Here is a 14,608-nt window from a genome sequence, read left to right as displayed (position 1 = left end):
ACATAAGAAAGTTTTTTAGTTCTAGTTACAATGCATATTTTTATCAGGAAAAGATGTATTTCCAGACAGGTATTTTATGCTTGCTAATGATGAACACGTAGAATTCATATTGTCTGAGTGTTGTATGTAACAGATAAATCCTAAAAAGCATACCATGGCATTGAACTGTAAATTATTAATATACAAATGGTTGGGGGGCTGATGCAAGTCTGTCAGTAGTTGGGGAGAATTCTCCTCTAGTCCTGTGCTTCAAATTTTGGCCAGATGTAACCAAACACAAAGCAGCACAATAACTAAACAGGCAACTCTGGAGCCTGCTGCACTGAGATAAGGCTGGGACAACAGGAGCAGTGCAGATCTGTGTGACCAGGGGGGTTGTACAGCACAGCTCAGTCATGATTAAGTAAATGTGTCAGCAGAGGGTGAGGGCTTTTTTTTCCCCAGAAATTTGGGTAACAAGGAAGTGATGAAATTTAGCATCCTCAAATGGTCTGTCTTAAGAGAGCTCGTTACCATTTCATTTTGAGAAATGATTGCTGAACAAGTAGAGTTTAGAAAGTACAGCTGTTTAAGAAGTTTTCTTCTCTGTAGGACGCTGTTGTAATTTATATGACTGAGACACTTTGAATTGTGAATGGTTAAAAAAACCAGGCTTTTTGTCCGTAGGTTCAGATCCGGCCTTGGAACCTTAGTGATAGTGATTTTGTTATGGATGGTTCCCAGCCTCTTGACCCAAGAAAAACCATTTTTGTTGGTGGTGTTCCTCGGCCTTTACGAGCAGGTACACACTGCAGCGCTGGGCATGTTGGATGTGCAGCCTGGTTTGGGGAGCACTGGGGGAAGCGAGCCTGGCAGCGAGGGAATATTGAGTGTGGTGACACAGTGGGGGACACGAACCATCCCGAGGTGGTGCTTGGAGAGAAACAAGCGAGCCTAGAGCCCTGTTTGCTTTTGCTTTGTGCTGCAGTGGAGCTGGCGATGATCATGGACCGGCTCTACGGAGGGGTTTGCTACGCCGGCATCGACACCGACCCCGAGCTCAAGTACCCCAAAGGAGCTGGGCGGGTGGCATTTTCCAACCAACAGAGCTACATTGCTGCTATCAGCGCCCGCTTCGTCCAGCTGCAGCACGGAGAGATTGATAAACGGGTAAGGCCTGCGCCCCCCTGCTCCTCTGCAAACGCCCTCCCTGCCTCAGAGGTGTGCTTGGCAGCGTTACACCAGCTTCATCCCATTTTTAGTGCCTCTCAGATGCAGCAGGGGATGAAAGCGGAGTGGTGGGGAGCTGGCGGTGCTGGCACGTGGGAGGTGACTGTGAAAAAGACTTTCTCGAGTTGCTGAGTGTAGTGGGAAGTGTGGCGGCTGCCTTGGCCTTTTCCAAGAATATTGCGCTCCTCAGATGCTCCCACTGCAAGGATTTGTGGTGCTTGTGAGATGCAGGGAGGGAGGTGCCTGCAAGGATGGGGCAGCTCTTACTCCTGCTCTGCATCCTTTGGGAGAAGAGGCAGAAGCACCCCAATGTGTGCTGGGTGCCCAAGAGCATCCTGGTAATGCCTTGTAAACTTGTTCCTGTGCCCTGCAGCCTCCCTCCACAGCCTGTGCAAAGGCTGTGCTTGCTTATTTCATTCCTTTATTATTGTATTCCTTATTATTTTAAATTAGAGCAATCTGCCAAATGGATCAGCTTTCTGCCCTCCTCATCTCTCTAAAATGTAACTGCCAGTTACAGTGATCTTCAGACCACAATTTTGGGAAACTCAGATGCTCACATCTCCTCTTGTAATTCATCCTTTGTCTCTGGATTTTTCCTACATGACTGTCACTGCTGATCTTAATTTTAAAGTTAATACAGTGGAAAACCTCCAAACTTGCCTGATTAGCCCATTATCTTTTCACTTCTGCTTTGGCTATAAAGCAGAAGAATTGTAACAACAATTTGACTGTGGGCCTGTGAATTGGAATGTCTTTGTTCTAATCTTGGCTCTGAAAATAAGTTCTGTACAGCTTTGAACAAATAATTTGGGCTGCCCTTGTGCAACTTGTGCTTGCATAAGCAGACACTTGGGTGAATAGGTCCATTGAAGCTGGTGGGACTACAAATTTAAGTAAGTACTTGTAAACTCTGAAAAAAAATTTTGTAATCTATTTCCCCTTCCTTCTCTCCCCCCACTCCCTATTTCCTCATTTTTTGTGCAGTTTTTGTGTGGGGAGATAAAGCTCAGAGAGGATTCATTATAAGAGAAATAGGGTGCATGAGGGAGGTAAAAATACAGCAACACTAGTTTTTATCAAGGTTCTATTTATTATTAGTTTTCCAATACTGTTTTTCTGTAAAAAGAAAAATAAAATTAGTAAAAAAAACCCAGTAACAAGAAGGGATTTCCTGTAAAATTAGGCAAGGAGGTGCTGCTAAAGGGTGTGCTCTGAGATAATGCACAGGTGGGGTTCATTGGCTGGGGCTCCCACCCTGAGTGGAGAACTGGAACTGAGGCTTTCTCTGGAGCTGGGAAATCCTGTGTGCCCAGCTCAGGGAGCAGTTACAGCCGTGTCACACTCAGAATTAGTGTGACAAGGACACCTGAGCTGCAGTTTGGCCTCTGAAGGTGGCTGAGCAGAGGGAACGGAGCAGAATCACCACATGAAGGAGGCCTGTGTGGCGTCTTTGTCCTTTTAGCACTTGGAGAAGGCAGCACTCCTCAAAAAATCCCCAACCTCCCACTGCACAGCAGATTAGGGGATGGGGAATGTGGTGTTAGGAATATTTGCCTGCTTCTGCTCTTGTACAAATTGACTGAGTCGGCAGGGCAGCGTTTTGGGAAATGCAACTCGAGCACTGAAAGAGGAGAAAAACAGGTCATTAAAAAGGCTGCTGTGCTCTGACTGAGCAGTTTATGTGTCCTGTAAGCAAAAATGACATCAAACTACTGCAGTGCCATCTGGACTGTGATAAAATTGGGTGGGTTTAAAAACCCAGGAACTCGTGAATGTCCTTATTTGCCTGAGGTGTGTCCGAGGCCTGTGAGGTGAACAGGGGAGCAGCCCCAGGCCAAATGCAAAGATAACAGCAGAGATACCAGTCACAGCCTGGGTGTTTGAAAATGTTGGTGAAAACATCACATTCAGTGAGCTTCAGAGAAGGTTCACAAACCCTTCTAGAGCAGGAACTTGTACCTATATTTATTTCTGCTGTTCTGAATTCCTGCCCATCACCTGGCCCTTAATACCAGCAGCGTAGGAGGGCATCAGTCCCATGTTAAGCCTCTCATTTGATCACAACAAGATCAGGTGGATTTCCTCTTGCTGAGAGGACTAAGCCATGGAAAAAATACAGAAATGAAGTGTTTATTTAGAGAATAAATGAATTGTCTTAACGTTGAAAAATCTGAAATTTGCAGGCCGTGTGCATATTTAATCAGCAGTTACAGTGTTGTATAAAGATTTTCCATTCCTGTCTGAAAGGGATGGAGCTTTAATTTGGCATCAGAAATAACTCCCATAATTATACAAGGTTTTGGATAATTATGAGCCTTTCTGTAAATCAGTGACAGCAGGTGTCAGACTGGTGGTCAGCACTGATTTCTGGGGTTTTTCTGAAGGATGAAAGAGGGGGTAGAAGTGTTGAAGTGTTTGGGGTGTTCAACAGCCACGTTCAGGTGTCATGAGGGAGAAATCTTGGTTCTGGCATTCCCTACTGCAAAACTGCTGGCTGCCCTGCTAAAACACGGGTGTGGAGTTAAGAATTTGCACTGAAGAATGACCAACTTGTCTCGTTTTGTGGCTGCAGGTGGAAGTTAAGCCATATGTCTTGGACGATCAGCTGTGTGACGAGTGTCAGGGCGCCCGCTGCGGCGGGAAGTTCGCCCCGTTCTTCTGTGCTAACGTGACGTGTCTGCAGTATTACTGTGAATATTGCTGGGCTGCTATCCATTCCCGTGCCGGCAGGGAATTCCACAAGCCCCTGGTGAAGGAGGGAGGGGACCGCCCGAGACATATTTCATTCCGCTGGAACTAAAGGATCGCTCATTTGCAGGCCTCCAATTAAGTGCACTCTTCTGTTCCTCCCCACCCCGCCCCTCACTCACAGCATGTCCTTTTGTAGTAGTCTGTAATTTAACAATAGTCTAATGAAAGAATGACCTATAATGGCTATTTTATAGAATCTTGTCATTGAAAACTGTATTGGGAACTCCTTTTCGTATCGATAACATGTTGCAAGTGAGTTGCATTCTCTTGTCTTTACTACCGAGAGAACACTTAATTTCCTGCAACGTTTTCTTAGAGGAGAGAAAAAATATTAAGAGAAGAGAATTGAAACAATAGAGTATTTTGGTTTTTTAATTAAATTATTGTTAATAAAGAACATAATAATACTTTTATTAAATAACCGTGTAACAATAACACTATCAGTCTGTTCTGACACTTTTCCCCCAGGGAAGCCTGTTTTTGCCTCTTTTTTTTTTTTTTTTTTTTTTTTTTTTTTTAATTTGTTTGTTTTTGGATTTTTCCAGCAACAGATGAAGTTAGCATTTACCTACCAACAGGAAAGAGCATGTTTAAAGCAACAGAAATGCATGAGCAAAGTTGAAGCAGCACTATAATAATGATCTTTTTTTGTTTGTTTTTTTCTTTTAAACTCTTTTAAGGGTTTTGAGGCTGAAATTTTAGCTCGGTGTGTATCTGACCGTGCCTCTGGCTACCACCCACATCCAAATTACTAACGAGATAGGCAGAGCTTACTATATTTTCATCAAAATGATTACATTTTAAGAATTCCTGAATGTAAAAGTTGAGTAAAGTTACTACTGAGGGGGGAGTGCACTTTTTTTTTCTTTAAGAGAACTCAATTGTCTGGTTACAGCCCTAGATATCCTACCAAAGCTAGAGTAATGACAACTAGTGAACTGGCGTTTCCTCTCCTGAAGGATAAATATATAGATTTTATTTTTGATGGCTATATATAACTCTATATCCTAATATACTAACATTCATCAGGGGCCAGCCTTTGCTCTCCATTTTGACGTGAAAAAGTAGAAAACCTAAAGATACCTCAAGGATATCACTGATTTTTACTGGAGTTTCGCTATTCCATTGTGGCACACAAACTCAAATTGGCTGCTTATTGGTTTCCCATCTTGGCTGTAAAGTCAGTTTTGGATCCCCTCAAATTTAGCTGTAACAGAAGGCGTGAACCCAAGGAGTTTCCAAACCCTGCTCTGCACCGCCGGCCGAGTTTTGTGCACGGAATGGTGCAAGCGTGCAGATGCCTTTCTTATTCTTCCTGTAGAAAGAATCCCAGCTCAGATCCCAGCTCTTCAGAACTAATTGTGGGGAGATAAAGACACGCAGGTGGAAGTGCCAACACCGCTAATTAACGCCGGCTTTATTGGAACTCAGTCCTACCTTGAGAAGCATCAGCCCAGGACACGCGAACCGAACGCTGACGAGTGGGTGCAGAGGGTTTAGTTTGAAACAGGTGAATGAAGGAGTAGTTCTGAAAATTGATTTTTAGTACTTTTGAACTAAATGCCCTGGCCAACTTCTCCACCAAGGATGTAGCAGTGTGCAAACAAAGTGATTCTGTGGCAATCTCTGCCCGGCCCCAGGGGCCTGGGACCACCCGAGAGTCTCCCAAACCAAAGATTTGCCCAGGCACTGCTTGGAAAACATCTGCTCCCTTCAAAGCCCCCCTCATCCCTTTCCCCAGCCCCCATTATCTTTATGAGAAGCAGTTTTTTCTGTTCAATGCAGGCTTTAATGAACTGATACCTTACCAAGTTCCAAAGGTCAAAATGGAGACATTTGCTGTCTATGAATCAAGTATAGCAAGGGAGCTGCTTTTACTGAAATCCCTGAAAATATTGACAACAGTAATGCAAATGCAGAGTGCTCTTGTGTAGATTGTCAGGGACTTTTTTTTCTCTGAAGTACATAATTCTAGTTGGAATGTTCCTTTCATTTTTTTTAATGCTTGTAGGTGGCTTGGGGTGTGCTATTGTGCCGATCCTACCCAGCAAACAGGTGAGGTGGGTTTCCATTACAAGAAAATAACACTGTTTGAGAACTAGCTTTGAATAATAATTTTTTCCCTTTGTACATGACCTGCTGAATTTCGGTACAGTGTTTTTGTAGCTAACTTATTTTGTCATGCACATAATGTATATTTGTTATGCACTACTTTTGTATATCTTGTTTTTCCAACAGTGAGCATTTTTAGGCACACTTTTCACTGACGGGATATCTCTTTATGCAATACCTCAATTTTTCATATTGCAAAGAGTAGCTTTTTGTACTTTTATTACTGAGAGATCTTCATATACTTCATTTTTTAATATAAATAATTTTAATAAATTTTATTTTCTTATATTCTGCTTTTTATACATTTCAGTGCTCTGCATACATTTTGAATTATGGATGTTGTGCACTGGCAATGCTATTTTAGAATCTGCAGAGAAAAGAAAGCATGTTGCTTAAACATCTTAGCCCAGCACCAGGTATTTGGTGTACATATAATTTAAGAAATAGTATATGTAAAGTTGAGAATTAAAGAAGAAAAAGCATGAAAGTGACAAACGACACTTGTCTTTAGACCCATGAAATTTAAATGCATAAATATAGTGTAGAAATTTAAAAGTCAAGAACCATCAAAATTGTCTACCGCTTCTTACTGAGTTTTTAAAAATTATACACAAATGCAGACGTTTTTGGTGAATGTTTAGCCATTTTTATTATTAATAAAGAATCGATGTTAGGTGTTTGATGCAGAACCGTGTCTGCTCTTTTAAATTATATTTAAAGAATAAAAGAGAGCCTGCTAGGTGGCAGGCATGTAATGTTAGTATGCATGACTAATGTAAGAAATCGTTATTCTACTAATATTCACTTGTGATTGTGTGACAAGCGTGTTTACAGATCCTTTGGTTACACTTCGATTTACAGGGCATAAACAATTCTCTCCATTACTCTGTGCTTCAACAGTGCTGGCCAAGCCTCCTGATGGCACGGGGCTCTCTGGGGTTACCGTGTAGCCCCAGGCTCATTAACGTGTAATTAGCTACCGGTGGGGGGGGGGGGGTCATTAATGAGCAGCGGCGTTCCAGGGGGAGTGACAGAGTAATTCCATGGTTATTTTTGCAATGTAAAATAAAGTGTTTCTGATTATTTTATATGTAAAGGAACCCCACTGCCCCGTGCTTTTTTGGTATAGTCTCTACTTCTCCATACACAGACCTCTGCAGAATGCAAATTTCAACCTTGCAGTGACTGAATTTAGCGTTTTATAAGGATGCTGTTGGAAAGACTTGATAATTCACCCCTTGTGTTTTTGAAGAGTTCAAACCTTCTGTTCAAAGGTGATTTAAAACTTGAATGTGATGGATTGTGGCAAGTTAACTTCAAGTTATGTGCAATACCTATTTCAGACTTCTGGAAGATCTTTGCAGTGTAATTCTTTGTTTTTAATTGCAGACATTTAAAAATGTCATTTTCTACTGTTCTAGTAAATCCTCTTTCTTGCTGGTGTTTCTAAAGAAAAGAATCAGAAATCAATCTTTCTACTAATGTAAATTTGAGATTATTTTTAAAAAAAAATGGAATAAAACGTTTTGGTCATTTGCTTTATTTTATTATCTTATTTTAAAGCTACTGTGATAGCATTGTAAGAATTGGGACAATATTGTATTCAACTGTTTTATTTTTTATATTTTTAAATTTTAAAGTATAATTAGTTTTTATAATTTTCATCAGATTTTTTTGTTATATTTTTTGGAAGTGAAACTTTTAGCAAGTGGGTGTCTAGTTTTTACTAATCCCTAATATGTTTTTCCCCCAATGTATTGCTCATATTATCAGAAGGAAAAGTTATTTAAGTATGTCAGTTAATTGTACTACTTGGCTGAATTTCCATATAGTTTTTACTGTGTATGGGGAGGTTGTAGTATTTATTATAGCATTTTAAATAAGGGTAATTCATTTTTTATTAAAGTCATTTTCACGTTTAAGTTCATATTTTTGTATGTTCTACTCTAAGTTATATAACACAAGTTACTTTTTTTAAAGAGTTCATTTGTTGAAGTGCTAGTGAAAATTAATGTTATTAAATAGTTTGCAAATGACTATTTATACCAGTATGCATATAATTTTTAAATATTTGTAATGTGAGATGTTGAATGAATAAAACTTTTAACTCAATGTTTCTCCTTAACCTTTTTATTTTGAGCTTCCTGTAGGACCTCGTTCCTTTGTGGCCGAAGCTCGTGGGGCTTGGGGAGGGGATTTTGTTGAGCTGTGTGGGGTGAAAAGGGTTTTAGGGGAAGTTCTGCTGCCCTGGTCTGGTCACAAATGCAGCAAAGGTTCCTTGGGGAGGTGAAGATGCAGCAGGTGAGGAGAGAACCACTGAGGCACAGGTAACCCACTGTGGTTTGGGCTGGAAGGGACCTTAAAGCTCATCCAGTGCCACCCCCTGCCACGGGCAGGGACACCTCCCGCTGTCCCAGGTGGCTCCAAACCCAGTCCAGCCTGGCCTTGGACACTGCCAGGGATCCAGGAACAGCCACAGCTGCTCTGGGCACCCTGACAGGGAACAATTCCTTCCCAATACCCCATCTGACCCTGTTCTCTCAGTGTGAAGCCATTCCCTGTGTCCTGTCCCTCCATCCCTTGTAAAGGGTCTCTTTCCATCTTTCCTTCAGCTACTGGAAAGCCACGGTTGGGTCAACCAAATCCTTCTTTTTTCCAGGCTGAACAATCCCAGCTCCTTCAGCCAGAGAGAGACCAGAGACCACCGTGCAGTGGGACAGAGAGAGAACCAGAGCAGGGCCAGGGCAGAGCCCAGCAAGGCAGGGACAGACAAGGAATCTTCTTTAATTGTCTCACGCTTGTGATCTGACAGTAACAGAGGGAAAGCATCTGACATTTTAGAGAACTTGCTCGTTTCAGCCTTTAATTTAAAATATCTAAACTTGAAATCTCTGGAAAGTCGTGTGAAGCGTTGCTACCTTACAGATCTGCTCTTTGAGAGCTGTTCAGCAAGTGCTTAAGGAATCCCAGAGCTGTGCCGCTAATCTTGAGTGCCATCACTGAAGGAATTGTGCTGCAAATGCTCAGTGGATGGTGAGTCTCATTCCTTCGTACGGGTGCTCCGGGAAACGCAGGTCCTGCAGCTCTGATGGGATTAGTTCTGCCAGTGCTGATCCCTTCGCTTGCTTTTGCCTTCACCTGGTGCACTTGGAGCAGCTCCTGCCTTTGGAAATTGATTTTTAACAGCAATGTGAAGCTTTGCTGGTGGTACCATGCAGATATTCCCAGTTTAGTGCCATGACTGTTAGAACAGAAAGCTGGGATGCCTGGGATCAGGAGTGGCTGGAGGTGCATTGCCTGCCCAGTGAGTCAGGAATTCCCCGGTGCTTGGTGCCAGCCAGGCAGCACCAGACACCCTTGACCAGCTCCAGCTGTGACTTGGCTGGGAAACTTTATCCCTCTGTTCCCTGCACTGGGATTGTTGGGAAATAGCCACAGATCTTGACATTGTTTTCAAGTGCAAATGGTCTTTCAGATAGCATGTGCTTATTTATGTGTTCATGTTTTTTCACAAGTGTGACAGACTTGAAATCTGGTCCTGGAGTATGGAAGGGTTGAGGGGCTTTGGATGCCCTGGTGGTGGAACGAGCAATGTCCTTCACAAACAGGGCACTCCCTGCCTGACTCCAAAGTCCTGCAAACTTAGAGAGTTTCTCAGGATCCAACATCTGATTTACAAATGGGGATTACAGCGTATATTCATTCTAGAATTCTCCTGTTCTGAAGATTGCAGAATCCTTGGTGAATGTTTAAGTTTTCTTACTACATTGAAATAAACATTGAAATAAATAAGGGGAAAGGTCTGGATCATTCAAAACTCCAGATAATCTGTTGGGAGTGATGGGCTGATCATTGCTGGTAAGTTTCTTGGGCAGTTGACACAACAAACCTGTTATGGGTTTCACTTTCACTGAAGCTGTAAGTAAATGCTACAGGCGTACTCCAGAAGATGGAGGTAAGCCTTGCTGTGTGGAATTCCAGAATTCCCACCGTGTGTGAATCCCAGCTTCTTCCTTCCAGCTGGAGCTGCCCCCATCACAGTCCCCAGAGCTCTCTCGGGTGCCACTTGCACTGAGTGAGCTGCCACATTCCAGGCTGGTGCAGGAGGTGGATGGAACCAATCTCCCCCTGATTTAGAGGCTGAGCTGATCTCCAGGACGGGCTCTGAGCTCTCAGGTTGTTGTGGGACTCTTTCTGCTCAGTCCTGACTCTCCAGCTGCCACTCCCAGAACGCTCAGTGCGGCTCCAGGGAATCTGGGACAAGCCATAGCCTCGGAAAGGGGAGATGAGGAGAAAAGCTGCCATCCCTTCCTCTGTGTGAAATAAGCTGATTCAGTTTGTCAGAGTGAAAAACAGCCTGTGGGATAAGAATATCCTCACAGCTGTCTGTGCACTCAGAGGAACTGAAGGGGGTGAATCAGTGCTCTGAATACATCACTGAAAGTCTTCCTGCACCCCCATGCTCTGATTGATGCCATCAGATATCACCTGTTTTCATGGCACAGGAACTATAATTTCCTGACTTCTTGTAGGGCTTGTCAGAGAGACAATTTGATACTAAATGCTGTTTTATTTGGATGCATCTCTCCCTAAGGGAAGCTGCCTCAGTCACTTTGTTTATGGAGTGTGGGACACTGTGTTCTGTTAAGGCTCCTCCATGAAATTTGCTGGTCTCAGTCTTCCTGGTATACATAAAATATAGAGATGTATTAAGTCAGTGCTTGATTGCATTTTTCCTCCTGAAATTTAATTTGGTGAGTCATGAAAGCTGAGATTAAATCCTCTGAGCACAGCACAGGTCAAGGATGACTGTGAGGACACATTTTTGGGTTTGTATTATTCTTAATGTTTAAAATGGACGTAGTTTTACTGCTGTCAGCCGTGGGGTATTTTCTTATCCCAAAACTTTGAGTTGCTTTGCTTTTCATGGGAGTGGAGAACATTGGTTTTGAATGGCAGTGATGGGGTAGATGCACTGGACACACATTGTGTGCCTCAGTAACTCAGACCAGATCTGAAATCTGTGGAAGGAGAGCAATGCATTAGAAAAAAAAAAAAAAAATCTCTGCCAGCCTTGTCCAACCCAAGACTTGAAAAGAATGTTTGCTCGGTGTAAATCACCATCTGACATCACTGCTGACTCACGGACCAGGATCAGTTTGCTCAGGGATTGTTCAGGCCTTGCTGTGCATTAAGTTGTCACTTTGGCCAAGTGTCACTTTCCAAGGCAATGCTTGTGGCTTTAAGCTGATGCCCAGTGCTGGGAGCACGTTCATGCCAAGCGTTTCTGAGTTTAAATGGCATTCCTTACGTTTCTGAGGCATTCTCCTGGAAGCAGCAGCCCCCAGCTCTGCTGCAGTGGGCCAGCTGTGCATGGACAGATGTTGCTCTGTACACACTGGCAAAATCAGCCCAGCTCTTCCCTCAGTGGAAAGGGAATTTGCTCAAGCGTTGCTTTTGCAGAGGGTGTCTGTGGAGCAATGTGAGGGCAGAACAAAGCAGTATCTGCTTCCATTGTCTCTGCAGAGGGAGCAATCCATGGAGACAGAGCCCCGCTCTGCTCCTCTCCTGCAGCATCCTGATGTCTCTGGGGGAGGGAGGAGGGAGGAGGGAATGCTCAGTGCCATTATAGGGTGGACTTGCTGCTCAGAATCCCAGAACCTTTTGGGTTGGAGAAGACCTCAGAGTTCATTGAGTGCAAGCTGTGCCACATCCCCACCTTGTCCCCAGCCCAGACCACTGAGTGCCACCTCCAGGGATGGGCACTCCTGCAGGTGTGTTGGTGGTCACATTTTGGCCTAGGATCCTGTTGGATCTCAGAGAAGTAAGAAACTGTGAGCTTTCTGTGCCTGGTCTTGGGTTATCTACATTAATGCTGAATCTGGGGATGATTTAGTGATTTTTGCATTTTACATCCTGCATGAGCCATGATTCTTTCACCATCTGGAGGGCTGATAGGGCTGAACTTCCACAGCTGTGGGTCCTCTCAGGATCTAACTGCACATTCCCCTGAATGGGCACTTTTAATCTTTAATATCATCATCTCTGCAGCCTAAAACTTGGTAAAGTTTCCCCGTCTCTGATTTGGAAACAAATACTGATAGCTTGCACATTTAGTTAATTTTTCATTTGGAAAATGAAATCAGAGCAAGTGAAGTCCTCACATGCCTTCTGCTTCATCCACTTGACTACCAGCCTTTCCTGGAAATCAGGCTGTGTCATTCTGGTGTAATCTCAGGGCTCATTTTGTCTCCTTGAGTTTTCCCCATAGTTTTATTTCCAATTGGCAATCTGTTGAAATGCTGTAACACAAAGTTCTGCTAAGCCAGGGGTTTTGATCTCCTTGACGTGGGTTTTGTTGTAAAGCCAATGGATCTTCTCAGTGATTTTGAAATCTCTCCAGGGGAGGCTCAGGCTTTTATGTAACACAGTTTATAGTCTGCTAAATATTTTTATGCACAGCATGAAGAGATAGGAGAACTGGCTTCTCCCTATGAGTGGAGGAAGGGATTCCCATGTGTGTGGTTTGTAAAGCAGTGGGAGCTGTGCAGGTTCACTGCTGTGACATGCAGGTGCTGTTCCATTTTCTCTCTCTGCTGCCCCATTACTGCTCACACAATTAACTGAGAGTCAGGCTAAATGATGAAAAAAGTAAGAAGAAGCTGAAGGCAAATTCATTGCTTTGACTTAGCAGAAGTCGTGACTTTTGTTTTTATAATGATTCCTGGTTACACTAATAAATGGTCCCCAGTGTCTTTTGTGCAGTAACCACATACTAATGAAATCTCTCACTCCAGTAACTTAGTAAATATTCTGTGAAAATGAAGGTGATAGAATAATTGTTTGTGCTACTGCTGAGGGTATCATTAACAAGGTTTGAGTGTAGCTGTTGTCAGAATGAGCACACTTTTCCTTGTTCAGAGTCCTACTTCAGATGTATCACCTTTGCAGTTGATCAAGATAATGTTACAGTTAATAAACAATGGGCTTGTCTGAGTTATGTTGAATTTTAGGGTAAGTTTAGGTGAGATGTATGGAAGAAATTTCTCCCTCTGAGGGTGAGGAGGCCCTTGCACAGGGTGCCCAGGGAAGCTGTGGCTGCCCCTGGATCTCTGGAAGTGCCCAAGGCCAGGCTGGAAGGGGCTTGGAGCAGCCTGGGACAGTGCAAGGTGTCCCTGCCCATGGCAGAGCCAGAATGAGATGATCTTTAAAGGTCTCACCCAACCCATTCTGTGATTCTATGAATTCTGTGGAATCGTGTGAGTACTTTCCACTGCAAAGAATGCTCAGAGAACCCCAAATCTCCCCCAGCAGCAGAAGGCTGGTTTTTTTCAGGGAATCACTGACCATGCGTGCAGCAATGTCCCAATGACTCCTTCCTTCCTTCCTTCTCCTTGGCAACAGCTGTAGGCACCAAAATCTGCCTCATTTTAAAAGGACTGTTGGGGCTCAGGGATGATGACACATCCTTGGCCAAAGCAAAACTGAAACAATGGAATTCAGGAACTGTGAGATGGAGGAGCTGTCGTTGGAGCACACAGCAAACACACAATGAGGTGCAGGCTGAAAGCTGGAATCTGGGCTATTTTTAACCAGACAGTTGCAGCTGTGGTGAGAAGCTGAGATGTTTGCTCAGGGTGATTAATACAGAGATAGTGGCCAGCTGGTAGTCAGTTCACACATGTGGAAAGGTGGGTGAAGCGCAGTGTGCAGCTAAAATAGCTGAACTTGACAGATCTGCAGAGAGATTTTAGGTGGCACTGGTTTTTCTGAGTAGCAGCAGATCCTAAAAAGGATCTGAGCTGAATTTGCATTTGAGATCAAAGCGCTGGCAACGTGCTGTTGGGAAAAGTGGACAAAATGTGCCCCACGAGGTCTGTGTGTTTGCATTAGCAGGGTGGAAGCATTTCTGTGAGTACAGGTGCTGAGAAACCGCTGCCTTGGCAGCCGTGGTGCCCCGAGGAGGCTGGAGGAAGGAAGCAGCTGCCAGCTGGCACAGGCAGCTCCTGCCCTGGCAGATACAGCAGCGAGTGTTCCTGCACAATGCGGAGACAGTCATGGAATGAACACGGGGCTCTTTAGGGTTGTGTGTGAGCATTCACTGGGGGGTTGTGGTGTGGGCAGCATTGCAGCTAAAGAAGGGATTTCTTTACCAGGGCTTTGGGATGGATGCACCTGGGGACGCTTGTCGGCCAGGACCAATTTTTAATGAAGCTTTTGCGTTTAATATCCCAAACTGAACTCACTGGCTGCTGCCTCACTGGTACAGTCGGTTAGTGCAGGTTTAGACAGAGGAGGGAGTCTGGGTTAGTGGAGGAGTGGAATTGAGAATTGTAGAATCACAGAATATCATGGCTGGAAGGGACCCACAGGGATCATCCCAGGGATCTCCTGTCCCTGCACAGACGCTCCCAAAACCCTGGAGCGCTGTCCAAACCCTGCTGGAGCTCTGGCAGCCTCGGGGCTGTGCCCATTCCCTGGGGAGCCTGGGCAGTGCCAGCACCCTCTGGGGAAAGAACCTTTCCCAAATACA

At 44.0% G+C, this 14,608-nt stretch overlaps 1 protein-coding gene across 2 annotated transcripts in view; it reads left to right on the top strand.

The window, feature by feature from the left end:
- The window catches only part of CPEB4 (cytoplasmic polyadenylation element binding protein 4), a 38,426-nt gene extending 30,239 nt beyond the window's left edge, over window positions 1-8,187 (top strand). For both annotated transcript variants that reach the window (XM_053990741.1, XM_053990743.1), the window contains 3 exons: window positions 667-781; window positions 968-1,149; window positions 3,785-8,187. In XM_053990741.1, coding sequence (XP_053846716.1) covers window positions 667-781; window positions 968-1,149; window positions 3,785-4,012 — 525 coding nt within the window. In that variant the 3' untranslated portion in view covers window positions 4,013-8,187. The remainder of the gene's footprint in view (window positions 1-666; window positions 782-967; window positions 1,150-3,784) is intronic.
- Window positions 8,188-14,608: the final 6,421 nt, after the last annotated feature.

This window comes from Vidua macroura, chromosome 15 (assembly GCF_024509145.1).
Source record: "Vidua macroura isolate BioBank_ID:100142 chromosome 15, ASM2450914v1, whole genome shotgun sequence".
Taxonomy (NCBI): domain Eukaryota; kingdom Metazoa; phylum Chordata; class Aves; order Passeriformes; family Viduidae; genus Vidua; species Vidua macroura.
This window is presented reverse-complemented; position numbering and strand designations above follow the sequence as displayed.